We start from the raw sequence: 20,301 nt of genomic DNA on the forward strand, positions 1-20,301 counted from the left end.
CTCTTCATTCTTTACCTGTCAGCTGACGGCTCGCCTCGTACTCTCATCTTTTCTCAACCCTAACCTAGTAACCTCGTACCGGCACTGGCACTGGCGATTTCCCACATGCTCCCGTGGCAGCTTTGCCGCTTCCTTTCAGCACCCCCACCATGTGTGTTCCTGTGCTGTCTTTACTTCTCTGTACTGTGTGCATAGCTCACACTTAGTTTTTACAAAGCCCGACATCCAGTTTGCCTCTGCTGCCCTCACTACAATTCTCTCTACTCACCTGTTGAACATATTGAAAGAATTTTCTCTAGCTAGTGTCTCAGCTTACACACTTCCTAACTTCCTATTTGTTCTGCCTTCCCTTGGGCCAGTTTGTCTCTACTATCTCACTGGAACTGCTTTTATCAAAATCACCAGGATTCATTTTACAAAACCTCTACCTTCTTTGACCCAGCTTCTCGGTGCCATTTCACCCGTGGCTGGCATGCATTTTCCACTCCCTGTCTGCTTCCCTGCTTGGCCTCCCTTTTGCCTCTTCACCTAGGGCTCATGCCTAGTCCGTCTTTCACTTGCGCCTTAGGTAATTTCATCTGTGTGCCAGATCTGACCTTTACTCTGGATGTCACAGTGTCGGATACACTGCTTTGTTGACAGAGCTACAGGCATCACAGTTCTCAAAACAACGCAGTTTCTCTCCCTCCACATTCTTTCTCATCACCAAAGAATAAACCTTGTTGTCCCCTCTCAGTCAATGTCACTTTTAATCACACAGTTACTCAAGCCAAAAACCTAGAAGTAATTACTGATTTCTCTTTTTCCTTTGGCCAGTGAGTTGACTGACAAGTCTTGCAGACCAAACTACCAAATGCGTCCCACATGTATACTTCATCACTTCCACTGTCACTGCCTTTGACATTGTCAACATCATTTCCCCCACAGACGATTCCAGCAGCCTCCAGCACTCGCACTTGCCTTTCCATACTCTATCCACTTGGCAGCCGTCTGTGCTTGGTAACAGATCATACCATGCCACACCCTCCTGAAAACTCCCCAGTGAGAATGTATTCTTAAATACCCAATGGCTCAAAGAAGTCACAAGGAAAATTAGAAATACTTTAAAACAAATGAAAATGCAGTGAAAGCAGTACTCAAAGGGAAATTTATAGCTGGACATTTATATATATTCAAAGTGAAGAAAGCTCTCAAATCAATAACGTAACCTTATAATTTAACTAGGAAAAGGTCAAATTATATCCTAAGTGGTCAGAAGGAAGAAAATAATAAATATTAAACTGCTGATTTTAAAAGCAGACTAGAAATACAATAGAGAAAACAGTAAAACAAAAATGTGGTTCTTTGAAAAGATCAAGAGAATTGATAAACCATTAGACTAAGAGAAACAGAAGACTAAAATTTCTAAGATCAGAAATGAAACTTGTGGGCATTACTACTGACCTAACAGAAATAGAAATAAGAGAATTCTATGCATGGTTTTAGTACCAACAAACTGAATAAGTCAGATGAAATGGATGACTTCCCAGAAACAGACCCAAAACTGACTCAAGAGCAAGCAGGAAGGTGAGCAGGCCTATAGCAAATGAAGAGACTGACTCAGTAATCACAGACCTAGCAAAGCATCCTGCCAAACACTTAAAGGACAGTTAATACTGGTCCTTCTCAAACGCTTCCAGGAAAATAGGAGAGGAAACATTTTTCACCCACTCTATGGAGCCAGCATTACCGTGGCACCAAAGCCAGATAAAAACATTACAAGGAAAAGCAACAGACCAGCATCCCTTATGAATATACATGTAAAAATTCTTAAAAAACGCTAGCCTACTGAACTCAGCAGTATATTAAAGGACATTTAATGAAGCAGGTGCAAGATCTGTACAGCAGGACCTCGAATAACATTTTAATGCTGAGCTGCCTTAGGAGCTTAGCTCTAATATCAATTAGCCTATGGTAAAATTGGTTTTATTATACATCATTTCACTTGAAGTCGTATAACCTTATCAGTGACATTGAGGATTTACTGTACACGGAAGACTACAAAACACTGTTGAAAGAAAACCGTTGTAAGTGGAAAGATATCCCATGGTCATCCATTGTAAGACATAGTATTGTTAAAACTGCAGTATTCCATGAAGCAAGCTACAGATTTAATGCAATCCCAATCAAAAGCCCCAATGGCCTTTTTGGGAAATGTAAAATTCATTCCTAAAAATCACATGGAAATGGAAGGGACCCTACAGAGCTAAACAATCTTGAAGGAATAATAATGAAGTTGGAGGACTTACACTTCCCAATTCAATACTACAGAGCTAAATTAATCAAAAGAGCGTGGGCCCTATAAAGGGTAGACGTATGGACCAATAGAATAGAATTGAGAGCCCAGAGATAAACCTATTCACCTCTGGTCTAGTGAGTTTCATCAAAGGGGCCACAGCCATTTGGTGGGGAAAGAATAGTCTCTTCAACAGATGGTTTTGGGACAGCTGGATAGCCACATGAAGAATAATAGGGTTTGAACTCTTAACCTTACACCATATATAAAAACTCCAAAAGGATCAAAAACTTAAAAGGAAGAGCTAAATTATAAAAGTCTTAGGAAAAAACATAGAAGTAAATCTTCGCAGCCTTGGATTTGGCAATGGATTCATAAACATAACACCAAAAGTACCAGCAACGGGAAAAAGGTGAATTGGACTTCATCAAAAATTTTAAAAACTTTTGTGCATCCAAGAATATATTCACAAAAGTGAAAAACCACCTACAGAATGGGAAAAAATATTTGCAAATCATATCTGATTAGGGTCTAGTGTCCAGAATATGTAAAGAATTATTAGAACTCAACAAAAATGGCAAACACCCAGTTAAAAATGGGCAAAGGACTTGCGTGAACACATCCACAGAGAAGACACACAAATGACCAACAGCACAGTAAAATATACAGGACAGCATTAGTCATTAGGAAAATGCAAATCCAAACCATAATGAGGTACCACCTCACACCCACTAGGATGGCCAGAATCAAAAAGGAGAGAATGTAAGTTTGGGCTAGGATGTGCAGGAGCTGAAACCCTGTGTATTTCTGGGGGAATGTAAAATACCGCCGCTGCCGTGGGAAGCTCAATTCCTCAAGTGAAACGTGAAACGTGGAATTACCGAATGACTCAGCAAAGAATTTATAACGAGTGTTGGAATTTGGAACAGATTTGATGTTAAATTTTTTTAAGCTTATTTACAAACAAAATTTAGCTGTTTTAGTTCTGTGTAACTCATTCTTAACATTTTCTATTAACTTTTTTGAAAAAAGTTTAGAGCAGGAGTTGGCAAACTATCTTAAGGGCTATACAATAATGGGTTAAGTCTTTTGGGCCAAAAGGTGAATTGGGGGCTATCATGTAGGTATTTGTATGAACATGGCAAATGTAACCATTTAAACAGGTAAAAACCATTCTTACTTTGCAGGCTATTAGAAGAAAAACGCAACAGACAGATGTGGGCCAGATCTGGTCTGTGAGGCACAGTTTGCAAGACCTTGAGTTTAGAAGAAAAATGTTACAGATCAGATCTCTGTTCTTTATTATAAAATTTATCCCTCAATTTACCTTACTATTTAACAGAAACAGTGATTTAAATAGATTTTGCATTAGCAAAATCTAAAGACTGTTAACTAATATAGCTAAAACTTGATGATTTTTCTATGTCAAACATATTAAAAACAAATGATCATGTAGCCAATGACATATTTCTTACCTGGATCCGTCTCACCCCACGTCGGTGGAGGTTTACTGCACTGCATCAGCCAAGTCGAGGGAAAATGGTCCCTGTCCCAGAGCATGTGGTAAAGACACGGGAGAGAGAAAACTGCAGAGCGAGCGTACTTACTTAGTGCAGGATCACATGTACTTACCAGGTGCAGGGTACATGTACTTGACTAAGTTTTAGTTTATGTCTTAGCCTCTATAACACCTGACAGGAACATAAATATGGAAGTACAATTGAGAATAATCATTTGTGAATAAAAGCACAACGAATGGCACAAGTTAGATACTACTGCTAAGAATGTTGGTTTCGGTACAATGGTCCTATGATATCTTAGAACGCTTGAGCCTGGACCAAACTAAACCCTCCTTTGGGTAGCCTGTACTCTTATCTTCATTTTAATTTACTTGCCCATTAGTTATGCAACTCAACTTGGATAAAAACCTAGACGAGTCCCTTCTACCAGCGCATCTCTAGCCACAGACACAGTTTAGTGACTTTCTAAGCAGTACTGATGCTTTTTGCTTTGGGGGCCAGCGTGGGTTTTAGAGCAGAGGCACCTTTCTCAGCTTTCTGTGTTCCATAGCAAGTATATGGATATTTCTATGTGAGGGAGATTGAAATCTTAGTTTTACCTCATCTTGGCTCCAATTTATATTTTAAATTGAATAAAATATACACTAGGGAGCTGCTACTACGTAGCTTAAAATAGAAGGAAAACTTCAGTTTTTTTGGAGGTTGACTGGCCACAAATAATTGGTTATGAGTAAACTAGAGTACACCTATAGATACATATATTAAAAACTACATATACATACACATAGATGTTTACAAAATTAAGGAACTACCTTCTAGTTAGAAAGGGTTTAGGTATCATCTCATTTCATAGTCAAAGAAATTGAGGCTCAGAGAAGTCAAGCAATTCACAGAATATTACACAGCAAAATAGAGCTGGAATTTTTCTACCATAACAGTGATTTCTTACACAAGACTCTAATTCAACTGGAATGTGTTTACTAGCACCCAGGAGTGATCACAAGGCTCTCGGGACAAGGTGCTACCATAAGGGTTGGGCAGTTTCCACGGGCTCCTGACCCAGGGCAGCCTTAAGGAAGTAGAAGAGGGAAGGTGTCGGAAAGCATCGAGGCAGCACGTGTGGGAAGAAGTCGCACAGGACGCTCAGGTGCTCCAGGCTACCTGGCAGCCATACCAGCAGCTCACGTCTAGAGTGCGCTGCACGCCGACACTTCAACTCCTTTACTGCCTTTGGAAAAGTTCATCGCTAATCAAGGAGATGCAAGTCAAAACCACAATGAGATAGCACCTCACACCCGTCGGAAGGGCTCCCTCAGCAAATCAACCTACGACACATGCTGGCGAGGGTGTGGGGAGGGGAGCCCTGCTGCACTGCTGGTGGGAGTGCAGACGGGTGCAGCCGCTACAGAAAACAGTATGGGGGCTCCTCAAAACATTAGAAATGGAGCTGCCTTTCAACCCGGCAATCCCACTTCTAGGAATATATCCTAAGAATCCCGAAACACTAATCAGAAAGAATATATGCTCCCCTGTGTTCATAGCAGCGCAGTTCACAATAGCTAAGATCTGGAAACAGCCAAGTGCCCATCAGTAGGTGATGGATGAAAAAGCTGTGGGACATTCACACCAGGAACACGACTTGGCCATAAAAAAAGAAATCTTACCTTTAGGGGAGGGGCTGGGGGCTGGTGAAAAAGGTGCAGGAACTGAGCGGTACAAATTGGTAGAATAGCCACAGAGATGTGTTAGGGTGGGGAACACAGTCAATAATGTCGAGATAACGGAATGGGGCCAGGCGGGTGCTGGGGGACTGTAGAGTGGATGGTTTCCCAGCCACTTTGCTGTACATCTGAAACTGGTGCGGAATGGTACTGATGTAAACTGTGGTTGAAAAATGTAAACATTGCAGCAGGTTGTCAGGCACAGCGACAGGTGATGTTCCTATAGAGAAAGTAAATGGGTGGCCGAAGAGGCAGACCTGGGACTTGAGGGAGGTTCCACAAGCCGGCAGCTGCTCCAGGCCGGCACTCCCTGCCTCGGGCTGTCCCTGTCCCAGGAATGGGGGGGGGAGCTCATTTTGTGAGGACACTTACTCAGAATCCACATAAAAATCTCCAGGGACCATGCATTCTATTTAACGTATTCCCCCTTTGTACCAAGATTACTTTTTACCTTTGTGCTGGGTACATTTCCTCCCTATATCCTCCACTCCATCTAAACCTGGGACTCTTATAACAGTTTTTAATAATGTTCACGTGAACTTAAGAATACACTTAAAGAGGGAAGAATTTTCATCTTGATAGAATTTTTCAGCAAGTTAGTACTTATTTTCTAGGTTCGTTACTTAGTGATTCATAAATTTAAATTAACTTGAAAAAGTTTGAATTTTCCCAGGCACAAACCACAGAGACTAACAGTTTATAAAACAAAACACATGCTCTGGCCAGGTGTTCAGTGGTTAGAGCATCGGCCTGCAGACTGAAGATGTCCCGGGTTCAATTCCCGCCAAGGGCACATGCCTCGGTTGCAGGCTCGATCCCCGGTGCAACCAATCGATGTCTCTGTCTCACATCGATGTTTCTCTCTCTCTCCCCCTTCCACTCTATGAAAAGCAGTGGAAAAAATATCCTCAGGTGAAGATTAAAAAAATTTAAAAGGTCTATAAGCAGCCCAAGCACCCATCAGTGGCTGAGTGGATAACAAAGCTGTGCAACATTTACACCATGGACTACTACTCGGCCATAAAAAAGGAAGGAAATCTTACCTTTAGGGGAGGGGGTTGGGGGCCGGGGGCTGGTGGAAAGGTGCAGGAATTCCAAAAAGTTGGAATTCTCTTTTATGCATTTGGATTCTGATGTCTCAAAAATAATAAAATTTGACTTGTTTCCTAGACTACTATTCAGACAAAACTCTCATCCCAACCCCAAGAAAATAGAAAGCCCAGGTGAATTTCCTGCAATAAGTAGTCATTTAATTAAAGAACAAAATTAACAGGAGTCAAAATGTTGCAGCTGTAGTTTTGTTAGACATTATATAAAAAAGAAGTATAATACCGGAAATCATTCTGTATAACATGAACTTAGAGAGTTCTCAACTCAACCGTGATCGGAATAAAAATGTCTTTTCAACGTAATACTTAATGACACCGAGTCGCGCGTCCCTCTTGTCCGAGGCCTCGGAGTGCCGAGCGGGTCACCTGTCCTCCGTCGGCCACAGCACTGAAAACAAGGCTCAAAGGCAAACAGTTTTCTTCTGGCAGTTCCTCTGGGGTCAGCGGGCCCGGCAGCCCCCCGACAGCGAGGAAGCGTGTCCGGCCCCGACGCGCAGGCTGGAGCCGAACCTCAGGAGAGTCCCCTGATGAGTGTCCAGTGTTGGTATCAAAAGTTAAACACAAATTCTTCTCAGAAGAAAATCTCTACGGCCTGTGGAATCTAGAGATTATTTTTAAAAAGAACAACTTCAGGTTATACATTTGGAAGCTGAAACTGCTAAAACTTCCCACAAAGGAAGCTGTTACTAAAAGCGCCTCTTTAGTCCACCCTGGGAAACCTGCTCTGGTTCATGTGTATGGAGCACCTCAGAGGGCTCCCCACTCCCAGGCCCCCTTGCACCCACAAAGGAACGATACCCCCAATTCTCAAGACTTCCTCAGACCTAGTTGGAAAGCTGCTCGCTAAATCCCTGACATGCACGGAACGGCAGGACATCGCTCAGCTGACAGTAGTTACGGCTGGGCTTGTTTTATAGAGTTGGTAACGTGGCTCATGGAAAGCTCATATGACCAAACATACTGTTCTGACTTTTAAAAAGGACAGTAAATCCTAAAATGTGGTACTATAAAAATCTTAGTTACTTCCTGATGTCCCATTTTGGGGCTCGCTCTCAAAATTCCATCTTCTAAGAAAGCTATCAAGGGCTTGAGAGAGGAAATGTATCTTTAGCCAACATCTCTTCATAATTTACAATGGGAAAATGTATTAAACATTTTGACATTAGTCTACATAGAGCATAGATCCTTGTCTTTAACACACACTGAACCTTAAAAATAATTTTGAATGCTATACTGGAGACTCCTAAATTGCTGGCTCAGAACTCAAACGCAAGGTGGTCCATTCCTTCCCAAATGCACACGTCATGGGGAGAAACTTCAGAAATTTTTAAGCAAACTGTCTACGCGGTCATTCTCCCCACCCTTGCAGCCTCCTCTGCCCCCTCGGCTCTTCACCGGGAAACTGTCCCGCAGGACAGAAGCGTAGGGCACCGTCTCAGTCGTACAGCGGCCTTAGGGAGTAAAGCTAACTGACACCGCTGGGCCACCTCGTGGCACAGGGAGGAGAGGACTCCAGCGTCCTGGCTTAAGGCGGGAGTTCCTTTCTCCTTGGTCCGGGCTTGTGCGCCTTTAGACACGGGGGAGAGGGCAAAGCACCTGCTTGGCGGTGGAAGACTGGCTGCTCATGGGCATCGCTCTGGGACGAAGGGCACGAGAACCTCAGAGGGTGACTCCTGGTCGTGGCCACGGACAAGGGGGTGCTGAGACAATATGCAGCCCGAGGAGCAGAGAGGAGCCAGGCTCCACTCTCCACAGACGCAGTCCTCTTTAGGAGCCACATGCCCGAGGAGAGAGGCGCCTCGGGGCGAAGTCTCGTGGGGTGTTGCGGATATTAGAGGAGGGAAATTAAATACATAAGCAAGTCACTCTATTGCCTCAGACCGACCTTCTTAAATGTACATTAACTACGCAGACAAGCCAACGCCCTGTGCGGTGCTGCTCTGCGGGTCACAGCCCGCACCAGGCCCTGGAGGAAACGTGGGCGCGAACCCACTTCCAGCCGAGGAGCAGCGGACTGCTCCATGCAGCTCTGCAGAAGCACTGGCTTTGTTCACCTGGCCGCGTAGTTCTCGGTGGCATTTTTTTTTCTTAAATAAATACCAGGCTATAAGCCCCACGCTCGCACGGATAGAGGTCTGACCTTGTCAGATGCTTGCTGGACGCATGCACCTCCATTTCGTTGCTCTTGTATTCATTCAGCTCCTTGCGGATCGCTGCCTGGGATTTAAACAGCACGTGGGTGTTCAGGACATTAGAGAGTTGACATCGGACATTAGTATGTGACTGTGGATCAGCAGCCATTGCTAATACTCACAGATGCCTCTTACTTTGCAATATATTTCAAAAGAGAAAGGAAGAAAACTTTTTGTTCAGCATTTAGACTCCGACTCATCTTCATGGTCCTGCCAAGCCAGCGTTTGGCCAGTGCTTGGGAGGGTCCGGGGCATGTATTTGCTGTGCTGTGCTGGGGCAGGGAGACGCCCCTCTCCCCGATACATGAGAGACCGATCGGGTCCATGCTTAGGGCACTTACACAGTAGAAACACCAAACCCAAGAGTAAAGAGCAGCTTTGGTAAACGGGCAGTCATTCTAACTTCAGCATGCATTTGTTTCCTGTCACTTGAAATATAACACGGCCCTTGCACGTGGTGACACGTGCCTCTCATCCGGCCCTCCTCCCGCTCCCCAAGGCCCACCCTCCCCAAGTACTTCTCCCTCTGATCAACCCTCCCAGGGCCAGGCAACCCAGGAAAGGCAGGCAGGGCCTGGCCTCTGCGGCAAGGACAGGCTCTGAATCCGGGATTTCAGGGTGCTACTCCCACACTCCACAGGTCCACTGTCACCTTTTTTACACGTAGAATCCCTGCGAGCCCACTGACCGTGGGCGACCAAGAGGCAGTCCACACACGTCTACCTTTCTCCAAGTTGGTGCAAACCCCATGTGCATTACGTACAACCTTGAACATGCATGCTCAGCACAGAGCGCGCGAGCCAGGTTAGCGACCCCGCAAGCTCTGGGGCTGAGTGCCCGCTCGGCCTCGCCCTAAGGCCGTAGAGCTCAGAGCCACAGGCGGAGCAGCGGACGGCAGGCGGGGCTGGGGTAACCCTGTGAGACCGCGGCGCTCTCCTAGTCGCCGTTCGGGCCAGCCAGCAGCAACACCTCTCCTGCAGGGCTTTCTGAGGATTGCACGAATGATAGCTGACGGGCAGGCTCAACAGGGAGAGTCAGGGCTCGGTGGACACTCGCTCGCCGCTTAGCCCCGGGACCCCCTCCCCTGCTCCCTTTTCCTCCGCTGGAGCCATTGGAGCTGCGCAGACTCCAGGGCGCCCTCCTGCCTCCTGGCTGCCTCCGTCCCTCCCTCCCCCACCCTAGCCCGTGTCATCCAATCTCTTACCAGCCCTGCCTACTTCTGATTCACCCCCAGACTAGGGGTCTCTGCTCCCACATTCTAGACACTTTGGCCTGGATGAGTCTCTGCTGTGGGGCGCATTGTGGGGTGTTTAGCAGCATCCCTGGGCTCCTCCCACTAGATACCAGTAGCGCCCTCCACTGGTGACACCAAAATTGTCTCCAGACATTGCCAAATTGTCCCCTAGTTGAAAACATGACCCTGATCCGGGTTACCTCTGTGAAACCAGCATCTGGTCGAGGCATAGCGTTAACTTCATAGCGTTGGACTCATGTCAGAACGCACTCCCCGCATGACAGGACGTGCCCTCGCCTGCGAGACTGCGCCCGACCTGTGGCCTGTCCTTACCTTGTCTGCGGCCGACAGCCTCGTCCAGGGCTTGTCTGCCCGTCTGTCGTAGTCCTGGGCTTTCGCCACTTCCACGTAATCACTGAATCGTATCAGGATTTTTCTGTCTCTCAGTTCATCCACGGTGGGTCTCTGATTAAGCTAAAATAAAAGGTCGTCAGTGAGGGATCCCATGCCAAACCAGCTCCTTAATGTACTCTGAACAAATAGCACGATTATAAAGAAACGGAAAACTCTGAAACTGCAAACTACCACTAATGCAAACCGTCTGATGCGAAGGGCTTAGGTTATGCGCCTTAACATTCAACCCTCCTCTTAACACACATGTCATCGGAGGGCTCACAGGCCCTGTCGTGCAGAGGCATGTACGTAGCACAGTCTCAGGGACAGGACCAATTTACTGATTAATTTTAGGGTAGAAGTTGCTTCTTTTCAGCTATCAGTAGATAAGCTTTTTTTTAAAGTTACAGGGGAAAAAATGGGACATCTATAATACTTTCAAAAATAAAGCTTAAACCTATTAAAAAAGCTAAAATGCTAACTACAACTAGTACTCGTTAGTCAAGCTCAGGCTCAGGTAGGGTATTCTCTTCAAGCAGGACAAGATTTTATTATTATTATTACGAAGTACAGTGGAAGCACCAGAAAGGGAAACACCAGAGCACTTGAATTTAGAGATGGTCTGGGCTTTGAAAGGCCCGAGTTCGCAGAGTTGCTGCCTATATTGGCCACAACAGGTTTTAACTTAACTATCTCAGTCCCGCAAACAAACCCTCAGGGCTAATGAAGTTTTCTGCCATCAGGAGCTTCTAGACAAATTCAAGGTCACCCAAGAGCCTAAAAAGTAACCTGAACCCTGACACCAGGTCCGCTCCTCCCTTAGGCATTGTGTAAAGACCCCAAATAAATGAAGAAAATGCCCAGTCCACACCTGGCTCCCTGGAAGCAAAGGGAAAGGCCACTTGGATGGTCCTGCCCCGTCAGACAGCCCTGGCTGGGGGAGGACCGCAGCTGTGGGCAGGTGGGAGTCACGCACTAAAGGCGAGCGAGCTCGCTGCCGGGGAGCCACCGCGAGGGCCACGGGGTGACGTCTGCCTCGCCCCTCACACCTGCTACAGACCAGCTTTCTCCACCCCTTAATAGTCAGGAAGATCTTGAAATATAGTACCTTTCTCGTCAATCTCTGCTTGATTTCGCGTCTCTCCTCCTGCTCTGTCTGGTCATTCCTTTCTGTGAAAGATTAAAGAAAAGGGAGGGAAAGCAGCAGGTGAGACTCCTCTCCGGCAGAGATGTGGCTCCCAAGGCCACCTTGTAGGTGACACCTGTCCATATCACAATTTGTTTTTCCCCACGTTGCCGGTGACTGCTCAGGGCACCATGGCCTCGCTGACACACAAACTGTTGAAGGGAAGCTCTGTCACCATCCTGTCTCCTGGGGCTTCTCTGTCACAATAACTATATTGTTGCTGCCCTGGGGTCCTTTTCGGCTCTCCACCCTCCAACCAACTCTCTCTACATGTAGATTTACATCTAAGGACAGAGATGGCAAACAAAAATAGCTGTAGTGGGATGTTACACATAATATACACTCACACACATGAAGGAATGCATATTAATAGAACCGGGACTGCTTTTTTTTCTTTCAATTTACTAGGTAGACATACTTTTATTTTTAGCCAGCCACTATCAGCCGAGGAACACCCTCTTCAGATTCCAGGAGACATATGCTTGCCTGGAATTTATATTTTCAGGGGTATTTCCAATGCAAACACACCCAGGAACCCAGATGACTCTCGAGGCAGAAGCCAGACTCTCACATGAAACCGCAACACGCCTTTTAAGGGAGCCCGAGTCTCTCACCAAAATTGGCTCTGCTCGTGCGTGTAACTCAGCATTCAAGCCGTGCCTGCACCTACCCTTAGGAGCTAAAAGTAGAAAGGATGCCGAGGTGCAGCAGAGACCTGTGCCTCCCAAGGCTGGGGACGATGGATGCCTATTTCTGGCGCTCTCTGCTGCTAAATAAAGCCACAGCTCCCTGGCCGCCTCGTCAGCACTCCTGGAAACACCCCCAGGTTCCAGGAAGGAAACCCTGCGGCTTGCACCTAATGTAACCTCACATTACCTGCCTTTGTTTAAAACATTTCAAACATGTGCATTGGGCAGGGGGTTGGGTGGACGGGTGTTTAATATATTAGCCATTGATCTGTCTGTAATTTTTTTAAAAAGGGTGTCGTCTTGCATTTGGGTGTTTCCTAAAAGGGAATCCAAGTAACAAACCAGAAGAACCCACAGTTAGAAGCTCTAATCAGAAAGCTGATAACACAATTAGGACAAAATTTGTACAAGTATCACATATAAGGCCAACCAGGAGGGGATTTAATGATGACATGAAACCAGTTCTTCAGATTTCTTAAAAATGAGCCACGGACAATCCCCAAGTGCGGGCTTCCTGTGGAAACACCGAAACAGAAGTGGGTCTTCCTTTTTTCTCAATCGTGAGCAACGTCAGCATTGTTACCAAAGTCATGTGAGCACAGCAGGTGCTTTGGAGAGCTGGTCTTCAAAAGCTCCTGGCAGGTCCTTCTCTGGGCCAGGTGCTCTGCTGGGCACCACCTCCAAGAAGCCCTTCCTGGGAGCCTGAGCCCCGGCTCTCTCCCTGAGCTCCACTTAGCGAGGGGTTTGCAGATCTCTGATCCCAGAAAACCCTGTGCCTCAGAGCCTCCACTCCAGGTTCTCTGGAAATAGTGCCAGGAGCTGGGACAGTCCCACAGGAGTCTCCTGTAAATGGTCAGGGAGGTGTCACTGTTGTAACACAGAGGCCAGACAATGGACGACAAAGCAGGCAACCTGGGCGTGAACTTGAGCTCCGCGCCCTTGCCCAGGTTCATGTTAAGAAGTCCTAATACCCGGCCGAGTCCGATGCTGAGCAGAGCAGGCCAGGTGCTGAGCCAGCATTTTCAGGATCATCACTGCAAAGGGCATCACGCTCTTGTATCCTTGAGTCCTCAGGCCGAGCTCGGAGTGTTCCTGCCACCGTCCTGGCCCCCACTCGAAGTGGAGCCGACACAATGGGAGGTGTTTTCAGAATGATTCTGAGCAGAAATGGCACAGACAAGGCAGGAACCCAAAGCCTGCGTCAGGGACGCTCTTCACCGGGCTGGACACGGTTACTGGGTTCCCGCCCTGGAGGAGCAAAGGCCCGCCACAGACGGGCAGTGAAGGGCCCACGCTCTCCCACTCAGGGCTCAGGAGGCTCTGAGCTACAGACACATCAGACTGCTTCGAAGGCGAGGACAGGAACTGCCACTGCCAAGGCCACACATGGGAAACCCACGCCTTCCCGCCCTGTGGCGCACGAAAGGTCAGCACAATCGGTCACTTTGCCATCTCCAGTCACTGGGCACCGGTCCTGTTTGTAAGATTCCATGATTATTTGCAAAGACCAGCACGGTCAGGAGCGTGGGCTAGGGGGAGGCCCGGCCACTGCCCCAGGGACAAATCAAGGCCTGGAGGAGCGGTCACCGGGACAAAGGCTCCGCTGGCCGTGGGCAGCAGACCCCTCGGACGGTGGCACTGCCCGAGTCTAATCTTTAAATTGGCCCATTCGCATCTTGAACTGTTATATTCAGGACAACTGTGACTTATGAGCCTTATAGATGGATGATTTAATTTTTAAAAATTCAAATATTTGGTAACCTCGCTAGACTTTTCCACCTGCCCGACTGAGCACACCTCTTTCTGTCCTCACACGTGGCCTCGAGCAAGTAACGGACAATGTAGTTGTCATATCTTAATTTTAAAAGATAAAACAAAGAATTCTCCATCTTAAGGTTAAATCTTTCTAATAGTCTATAAAGGAGGGAACTGACTGAGGCAAAGACGGGAGAAAACTGGCCTGGACTCAGCCCCCAGAACCAGGGGCCCTGAGTCTGCTTGACCGAAAGGCAGCTCGTAACTTTGTCAAGATGCTCACGGGACAAAAACCAAACTCAGAGAATGTCTGCAGTACTCACCACAAAAGAGGAAAAGCAATGAAAATACTTTAAAAATCCAGGCGCTAAGACGACACTTTTGGCAGAAAATGTTTTGAAAACCGAAGCCTGTTGACCGGATGGGTTAAGAACTAGCTGAGAAACGCTTTCCAAGGGCTTTGCTGCCCAAATCGTCAGGGACTTAAATGAGACAGAACAGTGTTCTCTACACTGTGGGGCTACGTGTGCACACCTACGTCCAGGACATGTTAAGGTCATACAGCAAACGGGGACACCCAACTGGCGAGTGCGAAGCCAGGAGAGGAGGGTCCTGGACACGCCCCCTGGCTTCACTGTTCCTTTCAGCTGTCTGCTTGTCCCCCAGGTGTAGGAACCGGGGGGCGTGTTCCCCCGTGGATCTATGACACTGTCCACCCCTCACCTATGCCGTGGGTGGCCATCAGGAAGGAGCCCCATTCAAAACCGCGGGGGGAAACCTGCCTGACACCCAGGGCACAGGGAGAACACTGATCCATCTCCCCAAGACTTACAGGACAAACAGCCCAAACACAGGGACAGTGTCAACTGTGTCCTCCCCTATATTTTAAAAGGGGATGTTCTGGGGACATCGACTCTCCAGTAGGGCTTGCTATCAGAATTGCTCAGCTGCTCAGACCTAACTGAGGACGAGACTGGAGCTGGGCTGCTGCAAGAAGGGAGGGCGAGGGGACCCCGCCCGCAGGCTGGTCCAGCCACAGCTCAGCACAGGTGCAGACCGCCAGGGGATCCCCAGCTACTCACGTTTCAGGATGTTTCTCCTCTCCAGCTCCTCCACGGCAGGTCTTTGGCTCAGCCGTCTGCGGAAAAACACTAGAATTACATTTTGCACCATGGTGGCCGCCTGCGAATTCCACGTGAGTCTGTGAGGTCAGAGGTGGCTGGTGGCCCCTCAAGCTCTCTCTCCAAAAGCTGCAGGAGGAGAAGACCTCGGGTGGCAGCCTCTTGCCGGCAGATCGAGTCAGACCCCCCCACGGGAGGGAGGTCTCCGCTGTCAAGGGGCTCCAGGGGGCACACACGTGCCCCCTCTCCAAGGGCGGCTCCCCATGTCCAGGTTTGCGCCCAGCCTGCTGGTGCGGAGGGTCCCTGGGGTGTGTTCGAGTAGCACCGAGATCGCTCAGGAAATTGAGCAGCGCAGAGACCCGCTCAGGAAGGGCTGCCTGCCGACCGCCAGGCGCCCTGGCTTCAGCTTCTGCGTCTGGAGCTGCGGCCTCCCCTGGGTCAGAAGCACCTGCGCCCGCCTGCTCCTGGGGCTCCTGCCGCTGAACCAGCTCCTGGCGCCAGCGTGACTGAGCGCGCCCCGCCTCCCGCCCCCCCCAGCCCGCAGCCGGGAGGGAGGGCGCCCATCGCCAGCAGGGATCTCCTGTGTGCGCAGCCAGTGCCGCACACGCCCGCCCAGACCGTGTTGCCGCGGCGACCTGAAGACAAATTATTTCCTCTCGATGGCTTCTCATGGAGGGGTTAGAGGATGCAGCCCCAAATACATAAATAAATACAAGGCTTGTCAGGAGAAGGAGGCATAATTAGCCAAAATTAATGCCAAGCTCCAACTGTTTTTATAACTGCAATAATGCTGTCCCTGGGTCACAGCCAGAAACCTCCCCAGTTCCGGATCTTTCAGCCATTGGGGGCACACTGCTTAGACCCAAAGCGGTGCTTCCTCCAGAAATATTTGTCTATTTATAACCATGTCCTAGCACAAAGCCCAGGGCGTCCCCCAGGGCATGGCGGCTCCACCCTCCACTCTGAAAGGACAGTTTGCTGTTCCGGCCCCTGGGGGCTTTGTGTGGCTGCTGGCTCTGTGGGTGGCCGCTTCAACACCCCAACTTGATGGTTGGGGCCACATGAACCAGTCCTCACAACCCCTGGCTGGGACCCAGGGGCAAGGCCTCCAGGTCTGCCCCAGGCCATGAACGCAAAACCTAGCTCAGTGGGTGCAGTGTGTGGGGCTCCCTCAGTCAGGTGAAATTCCCCAAATGCCATTCACTCAGTCGCTCTGTCACTGTGGAGTATGTGCCCTGTGTCAGGCACTGTCTCAAGGCCCAGAGCAGGGGTGACCATGAGAAGCCTGCCTTGCCCTTGGAAAGCTGTCTAAAGAGGCAGACAGACAAGTGAACAAGACCGATCCAGAGAGCAGTCAGTCCACGGAGCAAATAAAACGGGAGTGTGACGGATGAGTGACGGGGCAGGGGACTCAGGTGAGACCCATTCCTGCTGAGACCCCACGAAGAGGAGGCGGAGGCGGCAGCCATGGGAGGGTCACGGCTCTGGATCAGTATCTCCTAACTGCTCACGTGCTGGGCTTGCCGTCCGATCAAGGCGGGCTTCGTGGGAGAGGAGACTGGCCGAGTGGTAGAGAATCCATAGCGGGGAGCCTGGTGCCTGACTGCCTGTAGGCCAGCAGGGGTGCCCGCAGGGACACCGGGAGGGAGGTCACACACTTCCTCAAACTGAGAAGTCCCCAGACCTCCATGGACGGGCCGTTAGAGAGCCTCCTCCTGGCCGCCTCCTCCAAAATGAGGAGTGACACCGGTCTTCACAGAGCTGAGAACCGAATGCAGCCCCATACGCAAGTGTCTGCTTGGGACACAGTCATCGTGTCAGAAACGTCTCAACAGAACTCAGCCTGTAAGCCGCAGGCTGGTCAGGGACCGAGTTCCCAGAAAGGCAAGTCATCCACTTCGGACGTCTCAGGAAAGTGTGGCCGTCTTACCACCAAAATCTTTGCCACTGGCCTGAGGGGTGAAGGCAGGGGTCCCACTCTCAGCGAGGTTCGCTGGCAGCCCGGCTCCTCTTGCAGGTCCCCAGGCTGAGCTGGCCCCAGGGCACCTCTGAGTGAGCTAGAGGGGCATCCTCCGGGCAGATGCAGCCCCGTAGGTGCACAGTGGAGCAGAACAGTCAGCCCGCTGGGTGGTCACTAACCTGCCCAATAGCCAAAGGGAGCGGGGGAGCCCAGGGCTGGCTGGAAGAGAGGACCCCGAGTCCCAGGACCCAGCACAGGCAGCCCGAGCCCTCTGTGGGTTTACTTTAGGAGAAAGGACCCAGGTGCCGGTGGAAGGGGGAGGGGCTTGGGTTAAGGGAAGTGTGCAAGTCCAGAGCTCCCATTTACACTCACCCCGACCCCGGACGGCCACCCTGAACTTAATGGAGCTGGGGACTGCCACCTGGGGTAACCCAGCCTTCCTCCATCGAGGTGAGTGAGCGCTGACAGGCCTCGCCCGGGGCTGTGGCAGAGAGAAGTCAGACCCAGCCCCGCCTCCAGGGAGCGCAAGCTCTGTGGGGCACAGACACCCCTCTACCGTCCCACTAACAACTGTGCATCTCAGTGGCGACCAGGGCCAGGAGGAAGAGCCCCACGGTGCACGTGCGGGGGGAGGGACACGGAAAAGAAAGGGCGGGTAGAGAGGCACGTGCCGTCTCCGAGCCCGGCCCCCACCTATGCAGTCCCAAGAGGTGGGGCTACAGGGCCTGGGGACCAGAACCCTGCAGACAGGCCTTGGGGACTTGAACAGGAGGTGGAGGTGCAGGGCACCTGGAGAAGAGCAAGATGAGGCGTGGCACCTGTGGGTGGGAGTCATCTGGGGACATGGGAACCAACCTGCATCACTGACCCCACGGGGCCCCCCCAGGCCCCCCCCTGCTCTGCACCTGACCCTCGGCTATGAACACGGGGATTACTGAGGATGACGGGGACCTCCCAGTGAGCAGGTGATGGAGGACAAAGGAATGAGGGGGGGGAGGGGAAAGGGGAGGGGGGAGGGAATAGAAAGGAGGAGGGAGGGGAGGAAAGGCGGTTGGTTGTAATCTAATATGGGGTCAGCAAAAGTAGGATTACAGTTGTGAGACAGCAGATCAGTTTATTCTTGTATTATTAATTATTGTAGCATTTCCATACGAACCACTGTAACCTTGCTTTTGCCCAGCCCTGTATAGATTCAGTACGTGCTGTACAGACAGGAGCACTCTGGTGACGCGGTGAAGGTGACAAATGCTCGCAGCTACACAAAACAATCACCATGATGACATCAGCTAACAGCAGGGGCTCCAGGAGTCCCCTCCTGGTCACGCACAAGCTCCAAGGAATGGTGCTACGGGGAGCTGGTCCCAAAATGAGCGATTCTTGGTGAGGTTTTGAAGGAAACAAGGTGACCGCTTCATCAATTTCCAGGGCACGTGCATTCGCGATGCTCCCTGGAATCACTCAGGGTGTCAAGTCCACAGCACACTTAGGGGAGGGCTCAGTAATCACAGCAGACTCTGCACCTTCGAGGGCCCGAGGTTACTGAGAGTCAAGTACCACTGAACACTGAACTTTCCATCACTGCAGGACCTCCAAGCCTGTGCCCCAAATGCAGAAGTCCCTGTCACTGCAACAACCCACCCACCTCCTCAAGTTTGCCGAGGGTCACAGGGGATGCTGCTCCAACTCTGAGCTCTGGGGCAGCCCTCACCTCCTCTGGGAAGCCCCCGGGCTTGGGCAGGGTCCCTTCTTTCACTACCAATTGTGGGCTTCCTGATGCCCAGGAAGGTGTCCTGCCCCAGGAGTGCCTGTCAGGCCAGGGCTCTCCCTTGTTGCCCTAGGAGCCAGCCTCCTGTGCTCACTCCAGTCAGGGGACAACTCTGGGGTCTGCCCACTGGCCCTCCGCATCTAGGGCAGCAGTCTGCGTGTGCCTGGAAGCAGGAGATGACAGCCCCCCTTGCAGGGTTGTGGTGAGAATGACAGGACTGATGTGGAGCCCTGTAGTACAGCTCTGGCTACACCTGAGCATGCAACACCTGCCACATGTGCCACACCTGCCATCAAGCCTCCTTTCTCCTCTGCTGGGGCCGGTTCAGGTCTGCAAGCCTTGCAGTGGGTGACCCAGACCAAAAAGTGACCCTGCTGGAGGGAGACCAGGCCGCCGGCTTTCAGGACCAGACAGGTACTTAGGTGTTGAGAGGTGCTTTCCCTTCTCTGTCCAGGTGGACAGGAAGTTGCACCCTGCCGCCCAGCCCTGCCCGGTGCTCTTGGTGAGAGGAATGCAGGGTGCGGGAGAGGGGCCCAGAGCACGTGGGGTGAGGGAGAGCGAGCCAGACACGAGTGACCAGTCTCAGACCGTGTGCGAGTCTAAGGGCAGGGTGAGGGCAGCGAGGGACAGAGAACAGGCCAAAGCGACCAGGGGAGGCGGCGGGGCTGCAGGGGAGCTCACAGGAAAGGCCCAGGTGCGGCCTCCCCACCACCTGCTTTGCCTCCTCCGGGCCCAGCTGCCTGGCCCAGCCAATGAAAACCAAGACGCCGGCCCCTCGATGGCCCAGGCCTGGGCTCCAGCCCTCTGGCACCTGAATCCAGTGTTCTCGGCATGAACGAATCATGTTTATGATTTCCTTTTATCTGGCTTTCTAGTTCATCAGGGATTTCTGCCCACCTCCCTGAGGAGACTGGTGTCCCTCCAGGTGACGGCCCCTCAGTAACCAGGTGGAGCACACTGACTACCCTGCAGTTGTTTCTCTCCATTCAAAGGTCCTGAGTGGTGACCGACATGCGCTTGTAGCCACCCCTGGGCTCCACGGAGGGTGAGTGGGAGTGAGGTTACTGTCTTGTTTCTACCATGTATATCTGTCCCTTATTCAGATTTTAAAATCTAAAACAACCCATAATGCATCTCACGGACTGCTCCCCAGCACTGAGATCCTTTGGTGAGTGGCGCACAAACATTTATGGAGAGCCTACTAGGTACCAGGCCCTGCCTCCCGACCCTCCTCAGACACTGCATGCTCCGCCTCCAAGCTTCTGCTCAGCAGTGCCCCTCCAGGCCTTCCCTGCCCTTCCCCTCCTGCCCGGGGAAGGTCTCCTGGGCAGAGGGCCAGCCCCACTGCTCTCTCTCTAACCCGTTACCCTGTTGGGGTCAG

At 50.5% G+C, this 20,301-nt stretch overlaps 1 protein-coding gene across 1 annotated transcript in view; it reads right to left on the reverse strand.

Annotated features, from left to right (window-relative positions):
• Window positions 1–6,741: 6,741 nt before the first annotated feature.
• Window positions 6,742–20,301, reverse strand: part of PHACTR3 (phosphatase and actin regulator 3) — a 114,541-nt gene continuing 100,981 nt past the window's right edge. The window contains exons 9-13 of the mRNA XM_081149409.1: window positions 15,157–15,212; window positions 11,553–11,614; window positions 10,385–10,525; window positions 8,766–8,842; window positions 6,742–7,226 (exon numbers count right to left, since the gene is read on the reverse strand). Of these exons, the coding sequence (XP_081005535.1) occupies window positions 7,211–7,226; window positions 8,766–8,842; window positions 10,385–10,525; window positions 11,553–11,614; window positions 15,157–15,212 (352 nt within the window). The 3' untranslated portion in view covers window positions 6,742–7,210. The remainder of the gene's footprint in view (window positions 7,227–8,765; window positions 8,843–10,384; window positions 10,526–11,552; window positions 11,615–15,156; window positions 15,213–20,301) is intronic.

The sequence above is a fragment of the Miniopterus schreibersii genome (assembly GCF_964146895.1).
Source record: "Miniopterus schreibersii genome assembly, chromosome: 10".
Classification (NCBI taxonomy): Eukaryota; Metazoa; Chordata; class Mammalia; order Chiroptera; family Miniopteridae; genus Miniopterus; species Miniopterus schreibersii.